This window comes from Triticum aestivum, chromosome 1A, assembly GCF_018294505.1.
Source record: "Triticum aestivum cultivar Chinese Spring chromosome 1A, IWGSC CS RefSeq v2.1, whole genome shotgun sequence".
Taxonomy (NCBI): domain Eukaryota; kingdom Viridiplantae; phylum Streptophyta; class Magnoliopsida; order Poales; family Poaceae; genus Triticum; species Triticum aestivum.
In genome coordinates, this window is record NC_057794.1 from 471292223 (window position 1) to 471314950 (window position 22728).

Sequence of the window (22728 nt, forward strand, 5' to 3'; positions counted from 1 at the left end):
AACGTACCGGGACCACCGGGAGGGTCCCGGGGGTCCACCAAGTGGGGCCACAAGCCCCGGAGGGCTGCATGGGCCAAGTGTGGGAGGGGACCAGCCCCAGGTGGGCTGGTGCGCCCCCCACAAGGGCCCAAGGCGCCTAAGGGGAGGAGGGGGGCAAACCCTAAGGGCAGATGAGCCTTAGGGCCCATGCCTGGTGCGCCTCCCTCTCCCCCTCCCCTGGCCGCCCCACCAGATGGGATCTGGGTTGGCCGCCGCCCCTAGGGTGGAACCCTAGGTGGGGGCGCAGCCCCCTCCCTCTCCCCTATATATAGTTGAGGTCTTTGGGGCTGCCAACACATGAGTTGCTGATCTCAACCTGGCGCAGCCCTACCTCTCTTTCTCCTCATATCTCACGGTGCTTGGCGAAGCCCTGCTGGATCACCATGCTTCTCCACCACCACCACGCCGTTGTGCTGCTGCTGGATGGAGTCTTCCTCAACCTCTCCCTCTCTTCTTGCTGGATCAAGGCATGGGAGACGTCACCGGGCTGTACGTGTGTTGAACACGGAGGTGCCGTCCGTTCGGCACTAGGATCTCCGGTGATTTGGATAACGACGAGTACGAATCCTTCAACCCCGTTATCTTGAACGCTTCCGCTTAGCGATCTACAAGGGTATGTACATGCACTCTCCTTCCCCTCGTTGCTGGTTTCTCCATAGATAGATCTTGGTGACACGTAGGAAAATTTTGAATTTCTGCTACGTTCCCCAACACAATTGATGCTCCTTCTTAATTTCTACTTTTGTGGTGTCAAACATCGCGAATATCTCAAGGATCATTATATATGTCCCTGATATATTATAGTTCATCACGAAGCTCTAGCAGCTTGGTGGTAATGACTTCGGAGAAACATCACTATCTCATCTGGAAGATCAACTCCCACTCAATTCAAATGATTGTTGTACTCAGACAATCTGAGCACAAGCTCAACAATTGAGCTTTTCTCCCTTAGTTTGCAGGCTTAGAAAATCGTCGGAGGTCTTATACCTCTTGACGTGGGCACGAGCCTGAAATCCCAATTTCAGCCCTCGAAACATCTCATATATTTCGCGACGTTTCAAAACGTCTTCGGTGCCTCAACTCTAAACCGTTTAACTGAACTATCATGTAGTTATCAGCACGTGTATGTCAGATGTTCGCAACATCTACAGACGATGTTCGTGGTTCAGCACACTGAGCGGTGCATTAAGGACATAAGCCTTTTATGAAGCAATGAGGACAATCCTCAGTTTACGGACCTAGTCCGCATAATTGCTACTATCAACTTTCAACTAAATTTTCTCTAGGAACATATCTAAACAGTAGAACTGAAGCATGAGCTACGACATAATTTGCGAAGACCTTTTGACTATGTTCAAGATAATTAAGTTCATCTTATGAACTCCCACTCAGATAGACATCCCTCTAGTCATCTAAGTGATTACATGATCCGAGTCAACTAGGCCGTGTCTGATCATCACGTGAGACCGACTAGTCATCATCGGTGAACATCTTCATGTTGATCGTATCTACCAAATGACTCATGCTCGACCTTTCGGTATCTTGTGTTCCGAGGCCATGTCTGTACATGCTAGGCTCGTCAAGTCAACCTAAGTGTTTCGCGTGTGTAAATCTGTCTTACACCCGTTGTATGTGAACGATAGAATCTATCACACCCGATCATCACGTGGTGCTTCGGAACGACGAACTTTCGCAACGGTGCACAGTTAGGGGGAACACTTTCTTGAAATTTTAATGAGGGATCATCTTATTTACTACGGTCGTTCTAAGCAAATAAGATGTAAAAACATGATAAACATCACATGCAATCAAATAGTGACATGATATGGCCATCATCACTTTGCTCCTTTTGATCTCCATCTTCGGGGCTCCATCATCATCATCGTCACCGGCATGACACCATGATCTCCATCATCATGATCTCCATCATCGTGTCTTCATGAAGTTGTCTCGCCAACTATTACTTCTACTACTACAGCTAATGGTTAGCAATAAAGTAAAGTAATTACATGACATTTATGTTGACATGCAGGTCATAAATAAATTAAGACAACTCCAATGGCTCCTGCCGGTTGTCATACTCATCGACATGCAAGTCGTGATTCCTATTACAAGAACATGATCATCTCATACATCACATATATCATTCATCACATCCTTTGTCCATATCACATCACAAAACACTTGCTGCAAAAACAAGTTAGACGTCCTCTAATTGTTGTTGCAAGTTTTTACGTGGCTGCTATAGGTTGCTAGCAAGAACGCTTCTTACCTACGCCAAAACCACAACATGAATTGCCAATTTCTATTTACCCTTCATAAGGACCCTGTTCATCGAATCCGATCCGACTAAAGTGGGAGAGAGAGACACCCGCCAGCCACCTTATGCAACTAGTGCATGTCAGTCGGTGGAACCGGTCTCACGTAAGCGTACGTGTAAGGTTGGTCTGGGACGCTTCATCCCACGATGCCGCCGAATCAAGATAAGACTAGTAACGGCAAGTAAATTGACAATATCGACGCCCACAACTACTTTGTATTCTACTCGTGCGTAGAAACTACGCATAGACCTAGCTCTGATACCATTGTTGGGGAACGTAACAGAAATTCAAAATTTTCCTATGTGTCACCAAGATCTATCTATGGAGAAACCAGCAACGAAGGGAAGGAGAGTGCATCTACATACCCTTGTAGATCGCTAAGCGGAAGCGTTCAAGAGAACGGGGTTGAAGGAGTCGTACTCGTCGTGATCCAAATCACTGGAGATCCTAGTGCCGAACGGACGGCACCTCTGCGTTCAACACACGTACAACCCGGTGACGTCTCCTACGCCTTGATCCAGCAAGGGGAGAAGGATAGGTTGGGGAAGACTCCATCCAGCAGCAGCACGACGGTGTGGTGGTGATGGAGGAGCGCGGGACTCCAGCAGGGCTTCGCCAAGCACTACGAGAGACGAGGAGGAAGAGGGGTAGGGCTGCGCCAACAGGGAGATTGAATCGTGTGTGTTGGGCAGCCCAAACCTCAAGTATATATAGGGGGGGGAGGGGCTGCGCCCCCACCTAGGGTTCCCTCCCTAGGGGTGGCGGCAGCCCCCAGATCCCATCTGGGTGGCGGCCACAAGGGGAGAAGGGGGAGGCGCACCTGGAGTGGGCCTTAGGGCCCATCTGCCCTAGGGTTTGCCCCCTACCCCTCTTGGAGGCGCCTTGGGCCTTGGTGGGAGGCGCCCCGGCCCACCTAGGGGCTGGTCCCTTCCCACTATTGGCCCATGTAGGCCTCCGGGGCTGGTGGCCCCACCTGGTGGACCCCCGGACCCCTCCGGTGGTCCCGGTACACTACCAGTGATGCCCGGAACACTTCTGGTGGCCAAAGCCATACTTCCTATATATCAATCTTTACCTCCGGACCATTTCGGAACTCCTCGTGACATCCGGGATCTCATCCTGGACTCCGAACAACGTTCGGTAACCGCATACATACTTTCCCTATAACCCTAGCGTCATCGAACCTTAAATGTGTAGACCCTACGGGTTCGGGAACCATGTAGACATGACCGAGATAACTCTCCGGTCAATAACCAATAGCGGGATCTGGATACCCATGTTGGCTCCCACATGTTCCACGATGATCCCATTGGATGAACCACGATGTCAAGGACTTAATCAATCCCGTATACAATTCCCTTTGTCTATCGGTACGATACTTGCCCGAGATTCGATCGCCGGTATCCTGATACCTTGTTCAATCTTGTTACCGGCAAGTCTCTTTACTCGTTCCCTAACACATCATCCCGTGATCAACTCCTTGATCACATTGTGCACATTATGATGATGTCCTACCGAGTGGGCCCAGAGATACCTCTCCGTTTACACGGAGTGACAAATCCCAGTCTCGATTCGTGCCAACCCAACAGACACTTTTGGAGATACCTGTAGTGTATCTTTATAGCCACCCAGTTATGTTGTGACGTTTGGCACACCCAAAGCACTCCTACGGTATCCAGGAGTTGCACAATCTCATGGTCTAAGGAAATGATACTTGACATTAGAAAAGCTTTAGCATACGAACTACACGATCTTTGTGCTAGGCTTAGGATTGGGTCTTGTCCATTACATCATTCTTCTAATGATGTGATCCCGTTATCAATGACATCCAATGTCCATGGTCAGGAAACCGTAACCATCTATTGATCAACGAGCTAGTCAACTAGAGGCTTACTAGGGACATGGTGTTGTCTATGTATCCACACATGTATCTGAGTTTCCTATCAATACAATTCTGGCATGGATAATAAACGATTATCATGAACAAGGAAATATAATAATAACCAATTTATTATTGCCTCTAGGGCATATTTCCAACAAGTAGATCTACCACGAGATCAAGGAGGCTAAACCCTAGAAGCTAGCCTATGGTATGATTGTTGTATATGGAGTTGATCTATCGACTAGCCTGGCCTCGGTTTGTATAATGCACCAGAGGCCTAGGATAACAAGAGTCCTAGCCGAATACGCCGGTGGGGTGGAGTCCTTGCCTTGATTGCCAAGTCTTGTGGAATCTTCCTTGTATGTGGCAGGTGTCCGAACTGGCCCATGAGTATACGGCCATGGGGGTCCTCGGCCCAATCTAACAGATCGGGAGATGACGTGGTGAGTACCCCCTAGTCCAGGACACAGTCAATGATCCTTACTTCAAGCTGAGGAAGGATTCGTGGACAACTGTCCTTCGCTTCCTGCTCATTTGCATAAATGCATGACTGCTATTAGGATGCTTGCACATGGTAAAGTCGCATATGCTGAAGTTGGGATGAGAGAGAGCACATGCCTTGCCGCCACGACAAAATTTGCCTGCACTGTGGTGAAGTTGTTTGGACCGAAGTACCTGAGAGAATCAACTGTCGAGGATACAAAAAGTTATTGGCAATTGGAGCATCAAGAGGTTCCTTCGGTATGCTCGGTTCTGTTAATTGCATGCATTGGCAATAGAAGAACCACCCAAAAAATTTGCACGAGCAATATATATCAAGGTCACACCCAGAAAGCCACCATCATACTTGAAGCAGTGTCATCATAAGTTGTTTGGATGAAGCCCATGCCAACCCCGCCAAAGCTGGGCGTGCCAATTATTTGGCAAGGGAATCGACCACCCCAGTTTCACCCTTGCACCGGTGCAGAATCTGAACTACACAGCCAAAATATTGGTGTGGATGGAAAGATTGGGCCACCATGCAAACGTGAGCCAAGGCTCTCAGTCAATGCCAAAAGTTTGGAAGGGCAACTCTCGGCCACAATCCAAACAACTTCTAAAGAACATGTGAATTTGCCATGCTTTTTTTGGTATGCTTGGTTTTCACAATGACGTCAATATGTTACAATATTCTCCATTGTTCAAGAGACTTTGTGATGGGATGCTTGAGCGTGCAGCTTGACGGTCAACGGGCACAAGTATTAAAATGGATACTTCCTTTGTTGATGATATGTATTCTCAATGGATGACGTTTGTAACACTATATCCGAGCCTAAGGAGCAATCTCTCTTTGCACAATCACAAGAAGGTGCTTGGAAGGATGTGGAGAAGGCACTTGGAGTGGACCAAGCTCGTTGGCGTTGGAGTATTGTTTATGTGGTTGCAGTGATGTGGGAACCAAAGACATTTGTCTGGCAACTGATGTCATGTTGTGTAATCTTGCACAACATTGATTATGGAGGATGAGTGCGAAGGGGCAGCCTACATGCATGATATTTAAGAAGTCTGGAGTATAGGTCCTCCTCCTCCTGGAACAAGATGCAGAGCATGTTATGAACTTTTTAAAGATATACATCAACAACTTCAAGATCAACATGTGCACGGGCAACTACGCAATGATCTTATGAAGCATGTGTGAACTCTCACTGCAAATCATTGTATTTCATTTTGAATTATGCACTCCGAGTGAATTTTATGTTTGGATTTTGTATTTTTTTTCCTCGATCAATAAATATTGTTTGTGTGTGATATTCATTACTAGGAAAACGCATCCGCGTATATTTAGAGGCAAGATTTGTCCATTATGATTGTAGATGCGGAATCATCCCCAATCAGAAGAGGCCCTCATGATGGCTTGGAACATTGGGCCGTACCGCCCAATTGCGATACACACGCAAATCTTTGATGCTTTGCATTGAACCGGAGCGCGGGGTAGGATTTAGCGAAGAACGACCCATCCTTTTGACCGCCTCTGAAACCGCCCACTTGCCACCCGGCCGACTCCATCGATCATGTCTGAATGAGCTAACCTATTTTTGTACTATAATCCAACAATGTCACATTATCAGTAGAGGTACTCGAGTGCGTACCTAGCATCTCCCGTCTCACAAGCAGCCGCAGCACTGTACTGCTGACCAGTCGCCGCATTGCGCAATGATCAGCTCATGGTGCGCGTGTGAATCGTATCCGACTCTCTCCATATTTTTTTTCAAGGGATGCGTCAAGGTTGACGCATCAGGATCATAGATAGAGAAAGTGGCCAGAAGAAAAAGCCATTGTTGTTAGTACAACCTTACGGGTGCTAGAGCCCTAAAGAATCCACATGCGGATTACTCGCTCTCGTCCTTCCTATCTACCATACAAATGACTGAGCCACGTTCACGCAGCAGGCCAGCCGCTCTCCAATCCTGAGACTCTAACTCGATCTTAACAAGAAGTTCGTCCACAGATGGTGACGCGCCATTGAAAACAATGTCGTTTCGGTGCTTCCATAGCATCCATAACACCAGGGTTATCACCGTCCACGCCTCCTTCCTGAATTGATTTTGGGGGTTGAGAGTAGTCCACCATTCGACAAGCTTTGAATCTGCGGACGGCGTCCAGTCCGGCCTACTCAATGTGTTCATGACCTTGGTCCATACCTGCCTTGCTAGAACACATCCGAGAAGCAAATGGTCCAAGGTCTCAGGCAGCTGATCACAGAATGGGCATGCCGATGGGTGCGGCAACTGCCGTCGCTGAAGTCTATCTGCTGTCCAACATCGGTTCCGTGTCGCGAGCCACGTGAAAAACTTGCAAGCAGGGAGGGCCTGCATCTCCATACTTGCACTGCTCCCGCGCTCTCTATGCGGCCCGCAAAGTGGGCACGATATGCCGATCGCGTAGAAAATGTTCCTGAGCTCTCCCAAGTCCAGGCAATGGCATCCTCAATGCCCGGTCGCAGTTCAACATGTTGGGTTAGGTCCACCGGCGCCATGAACTCGAACAAGGCCTGCGTTCCCATGTCCGGGGACATATCTTGCCACCATCCAGCGGTGAGGGCCTTCTTGACTGTGATCTTCCGCCCATGCTTCTTTACCATAGCATAGAGGTGTGGCATGGTGTCCTCGATGCGGCCATCAGAGAGCCACCAATCTGTCCAAAATCGGGCCATCTCCCCATCTCCAAGCGTGCACCTTGTCGCTGCCTTGTATATTCCCATCGATTCATCGGATACTTGTATGTTAAACTCACTCCACGGCCTGGTGGAGTCGGTCCTCTGTAACCATGGCCATCGTGCCCTAAGTGCAGAGTTCAGGTAGCGTAAGTTCGGAACACCGAGGCCGCCATGCTCCTTGGGCGAGCAAACTTGGTTCCATGCAATGATGCAGTGTCCTCCATTCACCTCGCGTCGCCCTTTCCATAGGAAACCACGGCAAATCTTGTTCGCGGCAGTAATAGTTTTGATTGGCAGGTCAAGTGCCATCATCGCGTGAATCGGCATGGACATCGAGGTAGATCTAAGCAGCTCGAGTCGTCCATCCCGATAAAGCAGTCTCGCCTGCCAAGCAGGTAGCTTGTCAGCCATCTTGTCAACCATGTACTGGAGCTGAGCTGCCGTGATCTTACGTAGCCCCAAAGGCAGCCCAAGGTATTTACACGGCCAGCCCAACACCTGGCACTCCATCTCAGCTGCGATCAACTGCTTCTGCTCGTCGGAGCATCTTATTGGGTGGGCGGAGCACTTTGTCAGGTTAGTGCTGAGACCGGATGCAACACCAAAGTCATACAGCAACGCAGCACACGCCCTGAGACTTTGCACATCCGGCTTAATGAACGTGATCACGTCATCCGCATAGATGGAGGTGCACTTCCGAACGCCGGTGGTCGCAAGAGGCGTCAGAATCCCTGCCGCCATGGCCTTGTAGAACATACGTTGCAGCCCCTCCATGACAAGGACAAACAAGAGGGGAGAGACCGGATCTCCTTGCCGCAAACCTTGTCGATTTTAAATGACCTCTCCCGGAACGCCATTGAGTAGCACTCTAGTGGAGGACGAAGCTAGAAGGCCAGAGATCCATGCCATCCATTTATTGCCGAATCCCATGTGTCGGAGGATCTCCAGAAGGAATGCCCAGTGCACGGTGTTGAAGGCTTTTGTAATGTCAAGCTTAAGCATCACGGCCTCTCGCCTCGCCGCGTGAAGCTTTCTGGCCAACCCTTGCACCATCATGTAATTATCATGCAACCATCTTCCTTGAATAAAAGCACCTTGGTGCGTTCCGACCAACTCTGGGACGTCCGGGGCCACACGTGTTGCCAACACCTTGGCAACAAGTTTCGGGAAACTACGGATCAAGCTGATGGGGCGAAACTCGCGGATCTCCATGGCTGCAGGCGTTTTGGGCAGGAGAGTAATAAGAGCCTGGTTAATGGACGTGAGGCCGCGGAAATCCATCCTGCCAAAAGTCTGGAAGGCCGCCATGACATCATCTTTTATGATCTGCCAGCAGCTCAAGTAAAACCGTGCTGGAAAGCCATCAGGCCCTGGCGCCTTGTCAAGCTCCTGAGCATGAATGGCTGTCCAGATCTCCTCCTCAGTGAACTCAATTTCAAGGTGACTCTTGTCCTTGCGGGGCAGCCCTAGCTCATCCAAATCGAGTGTGAACTCCCGGTCTGTGGTGTCTCCAAGCAGGTTAGAGAAGAAAGAATCGACAACCTCTGCCATAGACTCATGGTCAGTCGTAACCACGCCATCCACTTTGAGCTTGGTAATGAAATTCTTGCGCCTCCTATTGCTTGCATGCGCATGGAAGAACTGTGTGCACGCGTCCCCTTCCCGCAAGAAAAGAATCCGGGATCTCTGGCGGGCAATCGTCCGTTCGAGGGAGGCCAGCCCAAGCAACTTGCCTTTTAGCAACCTCCGCAGCCCGATTTCATCATGAGATAAAGCACGGCTCTCCATGGCGACATCTAACCGAAGAATGACCTCATTCGCAATGCGAATTTGCTGCTTGACACTTCCCACATACTTGCTGCTCCAGCGTGAAAGATGTTTGGCAGTTGTCCTAAGCTTGGCCGCCAATCGTTTGTACGGGTTTTGTATGAATGGTTGACTGCCCCACGCTTGTCTGACCACGTCTTGGAAGCCCTCAATTCTCGTCCAGAAAGCCTCAAAGTGGAAGCGCCTCCCCCGTGGTAGGTTTGCCTCAAGTACCAGATGTAATGGGCAATGATCTGATGTGCTGGTACTGAGCGCAGAGAGGAAAGATGCAGGGTGCATCGCCTCCCACTCCACCGAAACGAAAACCCGATCAAGCTTTTCGAGAGTGGCCTCCCTCCGTTCATTAGACCAAGTGTATCTACGGCCATTGAGATAGAGCTCCTTCATGTCGAGGTCCGAAATGCATCTCCTAAAGCGGCCCATCATCCGACGATTGATCCTGTCATTGCTCTTGTCCGATGGGTCCAAGATGAGATTGAAGTCGCCGGCAAGCATCCAGGGGCCTGCATGCAATTCTCTGACATCCTTAAGCTCTTGCATGAAAAGCACTTTGTCCGTATCCTCCTGGGGTCCATAGACTCCAGTTAACCACCAACCGGGTGACCCCTGGAACTGCACCCACGCCGTGGCCGTGTTTTGCGTGATGTGTGGATTTGTCAACTGCGCACATGCAGATTTGGCTGCCAATAGGACGCCACCACAAGTGCCAATCGCTGGCACGTAAAAGAACACATCAAAGGCCGGGCCAAGACATTGCCGCACCACCATTATGTTTACGTCTTGGAGTTTCGTTTCCTGAAGACAAACTACACTCGCGCCCGAGCTCGAAATGACGTTATTTATTGCATTGCGTTTTGCCGGGCTATTCAAGCCGCGTACATTCCACATCACTATCACTTGACTTGGGTCAGCCATAGAAAAAGGCCTACAAGCAAGCTACAACAGGTGCACACACTAAAGTGTGTCACACTCCATCCCTTTGCCAAGCGGCAGCACATCCGCCTGCCACCCAAAGAGTCCAACGATTGCCGTAATGTGTGACTGTCTCTCCATCTTTGACTGTACCGAGACAGATACGGAAAGGGGAATTGCTACACCAGAGATCCTTGGTGAAAGTTAGGGGGCAATCTTACTTCGAGAAAGAACCAAAGCTAGCGAGCAACCCGATATTGCTGCTCCTGCATTGGATCATCATGGTTCATAAAAAGTCGGACAATCTCACCCTTTTGATCATGAGTTGCACGTCCTGACCACGGTACACTATGCATGCGCACGCAGTAACGTTGCAGTGCGTAGTAAGAAATTTCTTACTCGCGGAGAAAAACAAATGTCTTCTTGAATGCATTTTTTTTAAGGCTTGAATGCATGATTGAAGGTACTGTAGCCAGTGAATAGCTCAGCTAGCTAGCGTCGTGTCGTCACTTGCGTGCCGAGAGAGTCAACTCAGAGCAGGCTTTTATATTCGTACACGTACTATTCCCGCTCGTCTGCTCGTCACCTTTGCCCGGCCAGAATTTATTTACCGCTGTAATAAGAGGTGGTACCTCGACGCGTCAAATCACCGCAACCATCGATGGATGGGTGCATGCATGCACGCACGCACACGTACCGCCCGAACGATCGATTCGCTTGCTTCACTGCACCGCCATGATTCGAACTTATGCACGCTACCAGGCTAGCTAGCTAGCCTATGATCTTACCCCCATTTACCTCCTCTTTTCATGTCACTAGCTGCTCGCGGTGATCATGGCGTGCACGCTCCCTTTACCCCCTATTTAAGCCGCTCGGTCTCTTGCGAGGAGCTCCGGTGACATATACTACCCCGTGTCCGTGTGTGCGTGCGCGTCCACTTCTCCAAGAACTCACTCGTGTAGTGTAGTCGAGCCACGATCACCATGCCCTCGCCTGGTGGCTTCAGTCGGCGTAGCGGCGACAGTTTCCTGCTGCCCCGGCCGCCGCCGGTGACGGACGTGGGCTGCGGGTGCCGCACGCCGAGGCTTCTCAGTTCCATCTACTCGTCGCTCATGTCCCGGGCGCGCGGAGGGGGAGGCCGTGGCACCAAGCCCAAGTCGCCGCACGCGTCGTCCTCGTCCACCGCCACCGCCTTCACCTCCAGCACCGCGGGCGCCACCACCGCCACCACGGCGTCGTCCCTGGACGACTCGTGGGGCCTCGCGACCTACGCCACCAACATGCTCTACGAGGACGACCCGGAGGCGAGGCGCCAGAAGCAGAGGACCACGACGAGGACGAGGAGGCGCAGGAGGCAGAGGAACCACGGTAGCGGCAGAAGGCCGGAGAGGGGCGTGGCGGTGATGGCGCGCGGGGAGGAGGTGGAGGAGGAGGAGGCTGCGGTGGCGGTGGAGGTGGAGTCGGCGACGCCGTACGAGGACTTCCGGGAGTCCATGGTGGCCATGGTGGTGGAGAAGGAGATGTACGCGTGGGAGGACCTCAACGCGCTCCTCCACGGCTTCCTCTCGCTCAACTCGCCGCGCAACCACCCGCTCATCCTCCACGCCTTCGCCGACCTCTGGGCGCCGCGCGGCGGCCTCTTCTGCCCTCCGTCACCGTGCCTAGGCCTCTAGAGTGGAGGCTCCGCGCCGTCATGCGCCACCTAGCTAGCTATACTCCATTAGCGCTGGCATATATAGCCGTAAATCTAGCTTAGGCTCTCGATGGGTCATACTACTGTATTACGTACTATCTTGTACTGTAGTTGTCGTCGTCGTCCTCGTCGTTGTTGTACGTGCTACTCTGCTACTACTCCGTAGTCCTCTAGAGCTAATGCTCAACGGACTGCGTATTAATCTTTGTGTAATGATGATGCGTGCGTGCGTACGCAAGACAAAATAAAGTATGCCATACGATGGCACGTCCGTGGTTCGTATGAGCTCTGTTCGTTTCTATAGAGCTTTTTTTTTCACACTTTAGCTACTTTTCAATCGCCTGAAAATAATAGTTATGGTCAGTCGATTTCTTTTCCCACCGATTCATGCACGTAACGAGCGCTACAGTGTGCATGCTACAGCAGTACAGCGCACATGCAGCCGATGCGTGCGTGCTTGCTTAATTACCGTGAGTATATTAACCACTAGACAGATGACGGGAGCCTTTTTTTTAATATCAGTACAGACACAAGGCTTAATATACACACGCATATACTCATCCCTACGAACGCACACACGCATACCCTATCTCTATAAGCACCTCCGAGAAACTGAGGGACTTTATTTCCGGGGACTTTTTTGTGTAAAGACTAGAAAAAGTCCCTCTTAAAGACATTTTTTATCAAACGGAAGGGACTTTTTAGGGACTAAACTAGGTATTTGGGACTAAATGAAAGAAGATTCTTTTTGGAATTTTTTGGGACTTTTCCAACAATGCCCCTCGATGCATCCATTGGCCCGCCACCCCATGGTGTTGTTTGATTGTTATTTTTCTATATACTAGGGGTAACATGGTCATTTAATAATCTCTAGGAAGGGATTAGGGACTTTTTAGTCTCTGGAAACAAACATGGAGGGACTTTTTAGGGACTAGAGACTTTTTAGTTGGGACTAGAAAAAGTCCTAGGACTAGAGAACCAAACACCACTTGAGCCGGCATATCATCTTGAAATTTATGAAATCACCATAGGCACCTCGTCATCGACGGAAACGTCTCCTCCCACTGAATGCTCATCGCCGGAAATCCTGAAATAAATCCAGAAATAAATGCGAGCACCAGGATTTGAATCCTGGTGGGCTGGGGATACTACAGTCCCTCTAACCACCCAACCACAGGTTGGTTCGCACAGATAAAGGGAGCCTGGACGGCCGAGAGTATTAATCGACGTGTATGTCCGAAGTATTTGTTCAATTTAAAGACAAATGTTTTTTTGCGGGGGTAAACAGAGTTTTATTGCAAGATTATAGAGTTATAGTCTTGAGACCATAAATCCTCAATACACGGTGATATTGAGCCCAACCACACAGCAGTAGTACGCTCCGTGCGGCTATAATTGGCCAGTCGATCGGCAACTCTATTTTAAGAACGACTAATCTTTAAAGGAAAAAACTCCCTAATACCTAACAAGTCCTTGATCTCCAATACTAAGTGGCCATAAGCTGACCTATAAAGCGCATTCTTTGATAGGCTGGATAAGGCTTCAGAGGAATTTAACCGCACCATCATCGGGAGGTCCGAATGTTGTATTGCAAGTGCCATGCCTTGCATTAAGGCCAACTCCATCGCGCGATCCTATCCTGTCCGGCCCCGTCCATTTGAGGTAAAACGGACAAAGGAGACGGCCCAGCGCGCGACGGCCCGGACCTATCTTATCTATTTTGTGTCCGGGCCGACCCATTTCAAGCATAAACTTACGCAGGGTTTGAGTCGCGACGGACACCAAACGGACACGCGCCTTGTCCGCGTCGGGGCCGCGTGGCAGGCGGCCACCTACCTCCCACCCGTGCACATCAATGCACACGAGCGGGCGGCCCCACCTGTCATCCGCACGTCGAATGATCGCCGTCCTTCTTTAAATGGGAAGCGTGGACGGGTCGTCGTCCACACTGCCCCACGCCATCCCGTGGCCTCCTCGAAACCCGACAGCCCCAGTCCCAAACCCTAGCCAACACCTCGCCGGCAGGCCGTCCGCAGCCATGGGCCGCAAAGGCAAGCATGACCGCAAGGCTGGTTCCTCGTCGGGACGCCGCCGCGGCTCGCCATCGCCACCACGCCGGCCCCCCGCGCCGCCCGCCTTCTCCATCGCGCACACCTCCACCGGCGAGCGCGACCGGCATTACGTCCTCACGTCGGTGTGCCGCTGTTATTGGGAGACGAGGACGTCGCTCCCCTGGAGCGACATCCATCTCCCCAATAACTGGCATCTCTTCACCGACCGGGTCCCGATCCCGCCGGTCCCGACGAGCGGCCGTGCGCGCGACAAGGAGATCGAGCGCCGCAGCCTCCTCCTCCCCGACGACCTCTTCTACGACCCCAGGTACGCCCCGACTCCGGGCTCTAGGACACCTGGTTTCGTGATGAGCACGACACCAGGCGCGTGTCGTTCTTCGCCGGCACCTCGACGGGGCCGCGGCGGCCACGACAGTAGCGCGCAGCGCCTGCTCCCCCGGAGCGCGGGCGTAGGCGGGTGCGCGGCGTCACGCCCACGTCGTCGCCTTCGCCGTCTCCATCGCCACCACCACCTCCTCGCATGAGAGAGGAGGAGGAGGCCCGTCTCATGGCGCGTGTCATGGAGGACTCCATGTACACACACAATGAGCGGCAATGAGAGGTCCTGGAGGAGATGACGGCCCGCTCCGCTGCCGGCGAGGTAGCCATCCCCGAGGAGGAGGAGTCGGTGGCCGCGTTCCAGCAACTGCTGGGCCAGGGGTGGGGCTGGTCCTGCACTGCTCCGGAGATGGCCGCCGGCGTGGGCGTGAACTGGTGCCCCACTCCGCCGCGGTTACCGGAGCGGGAGGCGTCGCCACGGGAGGAGGTGGTGCAGGCACCTCCGGCCGTCCAGCCCGCCCCCGTCTACCACGCACCGCCGGCCCACCCGTGGACGCCGCCGGCCTACGTCGACCTCGTCAGCGACGACGACGACACCGGCGGCCAGTGAAGACGGCGACGGCCACGGCACTGACGGGCGCGGCAGGAGCGCACGGGAAGCGTTTTTTATTTTGTTTTTATATGTTAATTATGAAACTGGGCCTTTTAAGTGGCCGTGGAAACTGGGCCATTTTGTGGCCGACCCCTATATATGTTTTATGTTTTTTTAAATGCGTTTATTTACTTTTTTAGTTATTTCATTATAGTTTTTATATTTTTTTATTCACGTCCACCCCGGACACGATTTGGGGTGCGGCCGCGCGGTGGGCGCACGCACGACCCATCAGACAAAGCCGGACACGGACGAACCCATCGGCGCCCAAAGGGACAAAATCCGGCCAAACCAGACGTCCGTTTGGGATCGTGCGGTCGAGTTGGCCTAGCGCATACAGTTCCGCCTCCAACGAATCATTGCAGTGGAAGATAAAACGATAAGCTGCGAATAGGATTGCTCCCTCACCGTCCCTTAGAACCATACCAGCAGCCACAGAACCGTCGTCCTTCTGGAAGGAACCATCAAAAGAAAGGGCCACAGGCCCAGCCGCCAGGGCCGGCCATGGATATGCGGGGGATCTGTCAACTCTCGCCGCGGAGGTAACATCTATGGTAGATATCTTGCCTTTTAAAATTTTATCAGTTGAGAACCTTCCGGCTAGTTTGATTGACTTGTAGTAATTGTTCAAGAACTCAACGTTAGCAAGAACTGGCGGACTATCCTTTCCATGTAGCAAGTCACTACGCAAGTGCCAAATCCTCCACACCATCATAATTAGCATGTTTCTAACATCTCCAGAGCACTTGCTCAGTAAGGTCAAAAGCCATTCCTTTCCAGTATCAAGTAGCATATCATCAGCTGGTAGTGGCCACCGTCGACGCATATTCACCCAAAGGATTCTAGCATGCATACACGCTACCAGCGCATGGTATGTGCCTTCCTCCTCCAGACCACAAAGAGGGCATGTCGATCTAGTCGATAAGTGTCAGACTTCCAGATAAGATTCCACAGGGAACGTTCCCCGTCCGGGTTAGTATTGGAGACGCCATTAGCAAAGGCAGCATTGTGTTCCTGGGCAGCAAGCCTGTAAGCACTTTTCACCGTAAACACTCTGCTCTTCTCTGGAAACCAAGAAAGAAAATCATCACGTTGGCGAGGGGAGGTTTTTTATGTGTATGTGTAAATTTGCTTGTTTTTGACGGTCATCTAAAGAAAATATGTTCATGCTATTTTTCTTTTTCTTTTTATGTGTGTTTATTTCTGTTTCTTTGTCTTGAGTTGGTTTTTTATGTGTATTGTGTAAATTTGCATGCGTATATGTATGTATCATATAATATGTCTGTAAATTATATTGGGGTGTGAAATTTACGCTATTATGTATATTTATTTGTTTTAATATTATTTTTTTATTTTATATCATATTAAGGGTAATACCAATGCCACTAATTCATTCTTCCTTAGATACTTCATCTTTTACGAAACTTACACTATTATATGCTTGTTCTTGCATATTATGAAAAAGTATAATTCTTTACAAATTGTGTGCAATTTTGTCATTATTTCTTTTAGTTTTTCATTTTCTTTCTTCTTTAAGTGTAATACCTAGCGCCACCAATTCATTCTTTCTTAGAAAAAGATTATTTTAGTTTTTATTTCTATTTTAGTGTTGATTTTGTTTTAGTTTTTATTTCTTCTTCTTAAAGGGTAATACCATTGGCACCAATCCATTCTTTCTTACAAAACTTTATGGTTTTGAATTTGTTTTAGTTTTATCTTATTTTCTTTTGTTTTACTTAACTTTCTTTCTTGTTCAAAGGTATTACCATTGCCACTAATTTATTCCTTATTCGAAAACTTCATTATTTTGATTTCATTTTGGTTTTATTTCATTTCTTTCTTGTTAAGCGTAAAACCAGTGCCACTAATTCATTCATTCTTAGGGCACTTCTTTTTTGCAAAATTTCCACTATTATATGAGTATTGTCGCATATTATAGAAAATCGCAATTTCTGTATAGAATAGGTGCAAATTTTGTCATTATTTGTTTTATTTTTTTCCATAAATATTGTCATTGCTTGTTTTAGTTTTTATTTTTTTTCTAAAAGGGTAATACCATGCCACTAATTCATTCTTCCCTAGAAAACTTCATTTTTTTGGTTTTGTTCTATTTTCTTAGTATTAGTATAAGGGGAATAAAAAGGTTAACAAAGAAGAAGAAAGCTGGGCCTTTTGATATAGATCAGGTGGTGGACAGTGGTGGAGACGATTTGAATGAATGTCAAAAAAATAGGCGCCTATCAAATAATAGCCCGCATAACATGATATATACTCACTTAATGTTTATGCAATGTGTGCGATTCTTACCACTGTGTAAAAATTGCACCACTATATGCTTATTTTTTCATATTATGAAACAATGCAATTTCTATGTCAATCATGTGTAATTTTCTGTCATTGTTTGCTACATACGGTTTTGCATTTCCTTTCTTCTTTTGCCCAATGCAGTACCATGCCACTAACCACGGCCAGCCGGAGCTGCTAGCTAGCTAGCTCACGCACGGACGCAACCGGAGCTAGCTAGCTCACGCATGGAAGCGGCCAACCAGAGCTAGCTAGCTCACGCATGGAGGCGGCCGAGCTAACTCATGCGCGCACGCACACTGCACACAACACACCACGTCACACTCTGCATGCAGAGGAAAAAGTGACTGATCCATCATCCATATCACAAAGTCAGTCGACTGATCAGTAGTCTGTCCTTTTTTTTTAGACAGAGTTGGTGATTTCAATTTTTAAGGCAATGGTGGGGAACATATGGCTTTTTTTTGGCGAGCCTATGTCTCGTATTCAGCCGGGAACACCTTGAAGGCTGTGCCAGTTGGGCTAGCCCAGGCGCGTGGGAAACAATAGCCCCGTTTTCCATTTCGTTTTTTATCACGTTTTTTAAATAAATATATTATAAAAATAACTCTACATAAATAAATTGAGAAATGTTGACCAAACATTTAAAAATGTTAAATGTGTATAGGAAAAATGTTTATCATGTATACAAAAAATATACATAGATAATTGTGTATGAAACAGTTAGATCACGTATTTAAAAGAAGTTAACCAAACATTTGAAAAAATGTTGAACAAGTGTTTGAAAAATGTTAAGCAAGCATTTGAAATATGTTAAATATGTGTAGAAATATGTTGACCATGTATTAATAAAATGATGAAAATAACTTGACCAAGTATATAAAAATGTGAATCAAGCATTTGAAAAAATATTGAAGACGGTTTTGAAAAATGTTAATCAAACATTACAAAAATGTCAAATGTGTTTAGAAAAATGTTGACCATGTACTCAAAAATTGATGATTTTTTTATCATGTATATAAAATAATCAAGATTTTTTTTAAAATGTTGAACAAGTGTTTAAAATATATTAATGAATTATTTCTTAAATGTGTTTAGAAAACATGTTGAAGTGTGCTTAAAAATGATAAAGCAGCATTAAAAATGTTAATAAAGCATTTTAAAAATGTGAAAATGTGCATAAAAATGTTGATCATGTATTAGAAAAATGTTAATCTTGTATCTGAAAAAAGATAATCAGGCATTTGATTTTATTTTAAAAGTGTGTAAATAAAAACTTTTGACCATGTAGTAAAAATATCATTTTGTATTTTAAAAATGTTAATCAAGCATTTGAAAAATGTATATGTAAAAAACATGCATTAAAAATGTTAAATTTGTATTGGAAAATGTCAAGCATGTATTAGAAAAATGTTGTTGACATATTAAAAAAATGGGGAATGAAAACTAAAAGAAACAAAGAAAACAAAATAAATGAAAACCAAAAAGAAACAAAATAAACCAAAGAAAATAGAAAATGAAAAATAAAACCGAAGAAACAAATGAGTAGGAAAAGTCAAAAATCGATAAAGAAAGAAAGAAGAATAAAAAATGTTGAAAAGCAAGAAAGAAGAAGGAAAATGAGTAAGAAAATAAAAACCGAGAAAACTATGAAAGAAAAAAAGAAAAACCAAAAGAAAAACAGAAAATAAAAGAACCGAGAAGAAAAAGGAAAGCCAAGCAAATAATAAAAGGAAAAGGATAAAGGAAAAAATGGAGAAGACCGAATAAAAATGAAGAAAAAATAAAAAAATGGGGAAAACCGAGAAAAAAATATCATGGAAACCTGGGCAATCTTACGTCAAGTAGAACGCGCCCTATGTCTTCATCTACATCCCAAAGCTTCCCTCGTGGCTAGCACTGTTGCAAATCTTCCAGGATGCCAAGGTTGGAATCACCCCGCGCTCCTTTTTCTAAGTTGTTTTCTTTAAGCGTGCGGGAGTGGGCCGGCACGTTACTATAGACTCTTGCAGCGAGAGTTGTTTCAGTCTTGTTTGATGCGAGATATGGCACTTGCGGTTTTTTAGGTGTCGGGGAACATCTGGGCTATGCTCTTCATGTGTGACATCTTCATGTGTGACATGCTCTTCATGTCTGATATGGCTCGGAAGAGGGTATCAATGTCACACATGAAGAGCATAGCCCACATATGGAACTCAGACACCGTTTTTTTGTGTTTTTGAAAATAAATTAAGGTTTTTGCTCGACCGTTGGATAAGTTCTTGATTTGCCAGTTGGTATGGTCTATGGACTAGAGGGTATCAATGCGATCATTGTGTTTTCAAATAAGTAATGAGTAAATTAGAAAGCTTAAAACAATCCCGGGTAGAGTCTTTGTTTAGTTTGTGCTGAGAACTAATATATTGATCATCAACAACTTTTAAGAGAGAAGAGGGTGGGTGGGAACTAAGTGTTAGTTTTGTGATGAAAGGGAGATCTCGAATCACATGTTTTTGCACTGTGCTGAGGCAAGTTCTGGCTGAAATATAGCAAGGTGTGTGTTTCGCGTGGATATGAAGATAAGACTTACATATGAATTTGGTGCGTGATTTTTAGGGAACCATGAGGGATTTCTCTCTCGTCTCTTCTACACATTTATGTTTTTTCAAAGTTCATAGAAAGAGCTACAAATAGCATAAAAGGAGTCGGAAGAGAAAAAGGAAGAGGATAAAATAGTCAACGAAAAGCCTTTGGCCAATCTTCATATTTGGACATTTCCTTTTGTTGGCTCTATGAATGAGAAGAATGACTTCCTTATTGTGCAGAGGCTTGCGGAATAGACTTAAAGATATAGTCATTACTAATTATCGAAATGACCCAAGCGACAAGAATAATGAGCTTCACACCAAAGCTGGCTTTCAGAAAACCATTTAAAGCATTTATCTAGTTCTAAACCGAGTCTCGCAAATGTGTACACTTGGGACACAAGTATTGCCAACAAGCAATGTCAAAATGGCACTGGAAGAATTGGTGGTCTCTTGTTTTAACGAAAAATCTTCCACAAAGCACACATGTGTATTCGGGCTAGTGGAAGTTCTTTCTCTACATCATCTCTCTTGTGTTTAGTTGATCATGCAACTAAAGTCAGAAGAGATTTTGTGTTTTTTGGGATAGTAAGTTTGCCAATCCACCTTAATGCAAGGATATCATCATGGGTTGCTAACATGTTATTGTACATACAGGAGGCACAATAACCGGATGATATTTGGTGCCATATCCAAATGTCAGGCTCAGTGGCAGAAACACGATCCATGATTAATTGGTCCAGAAGTGTCAATTATGTAGAAAGTGAATGGTGGAACAAATATGGGGAGTGATCAATGTGCAATACAATACAAGATACAAGTACTACCCGCAAGCAATGGCAAAAGGGCATTGGAAGAATTGGTGTCTTTTGTTTTAACAAAAGTTCTTCCACAAAGCAAACATGTCTGTTCAGGTTAGTGGAAGTTTTTTCTCTACATCATCTCTCTTGTGCTTAGTCGATCATGCAACTAAAGTTGGAAGAGATTTTGTGTTTTTTGGGATAGTAAGTTTGTCAATCCACCTTAATATGCAAGGATATCATCATGGGTTGCTAACATGTTTTTGTACATATAAGAGGCACAATAACCATATGATATTTGCTGCCATATCCAAATGTCAGGCTCAGTGGCAGAAACATGATCCATGATTAACTGGTCCAGTAGTGTCAGTTCTGTAGAAAGAGGAAGGTGGAACCTCACTACATCGGGGTCATTTACAATAGACTCTATGTACCATGCACACACGCATTCTGAGGTACCGGTGAGTAATAACAAGAAAATCTGAAAGTCGAAGATTCCACTAAAAGTTAAAATCTTCATGTGGTATCTTCATAGGGGTGTTGTTCTAACCAAAGGCAACCTTGCACGGCGCAACTAGCAAGGGAGTAGTGTTGTCTTTGTACTCATGAAGAGACAAACGAAAACCACTTTTTTCAATGCAAGTTTGCACGTTCTATGTGGTCAGCCATCCAAATAGCATCAAATTTGTATCTGCCCACATGTGTCACCAATATTTTTGGTCATTGATTGGACGGTATTACAAATAGATTTAAAATGCTAATATGGGTGGGAGCATATGCCTTACTATGGTCGCTTTGGCTATGTAGAAATGATTTGATTTTCAATGATAAAAATGCTTCTCCTTTGCAGCTTATTTTCCGTTGTACGCATTCGCTTCGTACGTGGTCTACGCTACAACAAGGGGAGTATCAACCGATGTTTAAGGCGGTGTGTATGCGGTTGGAGCAGGTGGCTACGGTGGTTTTTGCCCAACATGGATGGAGGCATAATCTCCGGATTGGTCCACCATCCGTTTCGACATAGGCATAGTGTCGGTCTTTAGGACTCTACTGTCGCTGATTGTCGATTTTTTTCTTTCTTTTTGTCAGACTTTAGGTGTTTGGTTGTGTGCATCCTTGTTATGCAGAGACCGAGTGTTACTCATAATGCTTTGTATCCACTTGATGCTACATTTTGATTTAATAAAAGCACCCTTTATCGAAAAAATAATGTGCAATACAATAGATCTTGAAATAGAAAATAAAATAGGTGATGCCATGTTACATGAAGAGGGGTGCTTTTCATTTATCTCTTTAGAATAAAACAGAGCTATCATTCTTCAATTGACATGAGACAATGTTTGTGAACGTAGGCAGTATGTTAGGCAATCTCTCCACCGGAAAGACCGATCAACATTTTGACCACGTGGCAGTCTATGTTGATAATAAGATCCACAAATAAAGTTGACCCATGGGATGTCCTTTTTTAATGAACCCGAAATGTTTTATCATCAACAAGGCATCATTTTGAGTCACCAAATTGATTATGCCAAGGCCCTCCTAATCCATTTGTCTGCAAACTACTCTAATTCCCGAGCAACAAGAGGTGTTTCCCCCTTTGGATTCTTGCCTCTCTTGAAGCAATACCTACGATGCTTGTCAAATTCTCAAGGGGTCATGTACAATTACAGACAATTCATCACCAAGGTAGGTAGAGATGAAAGGACAACATTAACCATTTGTGATTTAACACCATGCCCAAGGAAATCAGAGCAAACACTCAATCTACATTGACCACTCTGGATCAAAGGCAATAAATGTTCCATTCTAGGTTTTGTCAAACAGAGGGGCATAGTTAGATAGTGTAAAAGGGAAAGATCCTTTCCGACACTACATAATAGTGGTGAATGGACAAACATCATCTTATGTGATGTTAATGGGTATAAGGATGTATCATTGGAAGTTCACTTTGAGGCCAGGTACATGGTTTAGATGGTTAGATGTAGAAGCAACTTAGTAGCAAGTGGTGTGGTTTAGTGAGATATTCGGGGCACGGGTCTGCAGCCAAAATCTAGGTCGTTAACACTGAATCAATTGGTTGATGCTAGTTTTGCGACAAAGTAAATTTATATTTTATCAAACTCAAATTGTAGTCCTCATCTTATGTAA

The 22728-nt window shown here is 46.7% G+C and overlaps 1 protein-coding gene and 1 long non-coding RNA gene across 3 annotated transcripts; both read left to right on the forward strand.

Moving 5' to 3' along the window:
- Positions 1–10995: 10995 nt before the first annotated feature.
- On the forward strand, positions 10996–12144 carry LOC123150372 (transcription repressor OFP8). Its single transcript, XM_044570261.1, has one exon. It carries the CDS (start codon positions 11161–11163, stop codon positions 11848–11850), a length of 690 nt encoding a protein of 229 aa, XP_044426196.1. The 5' UTR covers positions 10996–11160; the 3' UTR covers positions 11851–12144.
- Positions 12145–15325: 3181 nt separating this feature from the next.
- Positions 15326–21781, forward strand: LOC123150473 (uncharacterized). 2 transcript variants are annotated; one of them, XR_006475143.1, is made up of 3 exons: positions 15326–15454; positions 20438–20694; positions 21431–21781. It is a non-coding gene; the product is annotated as an uncharacterized lncRNA (long non-coding RNA). The 2 variants fall into 2 exon arrangements; XR_006475157.1 differs by having other exon boundaries at positions 15328–15466.
- Positions 21782–22728: the final 947 nt, after the last annotated feature.

Bases quoted from the DNA above. Each gene is read 5' to 3' on its own strand.
- LOC123150372 (XM_044570261.1), top strand. From the start codon at position 11,161: ATGCCCTCGCCTGGTGGCTTCAGTCGGCGTAGCGGCGACAGTTTCCTG.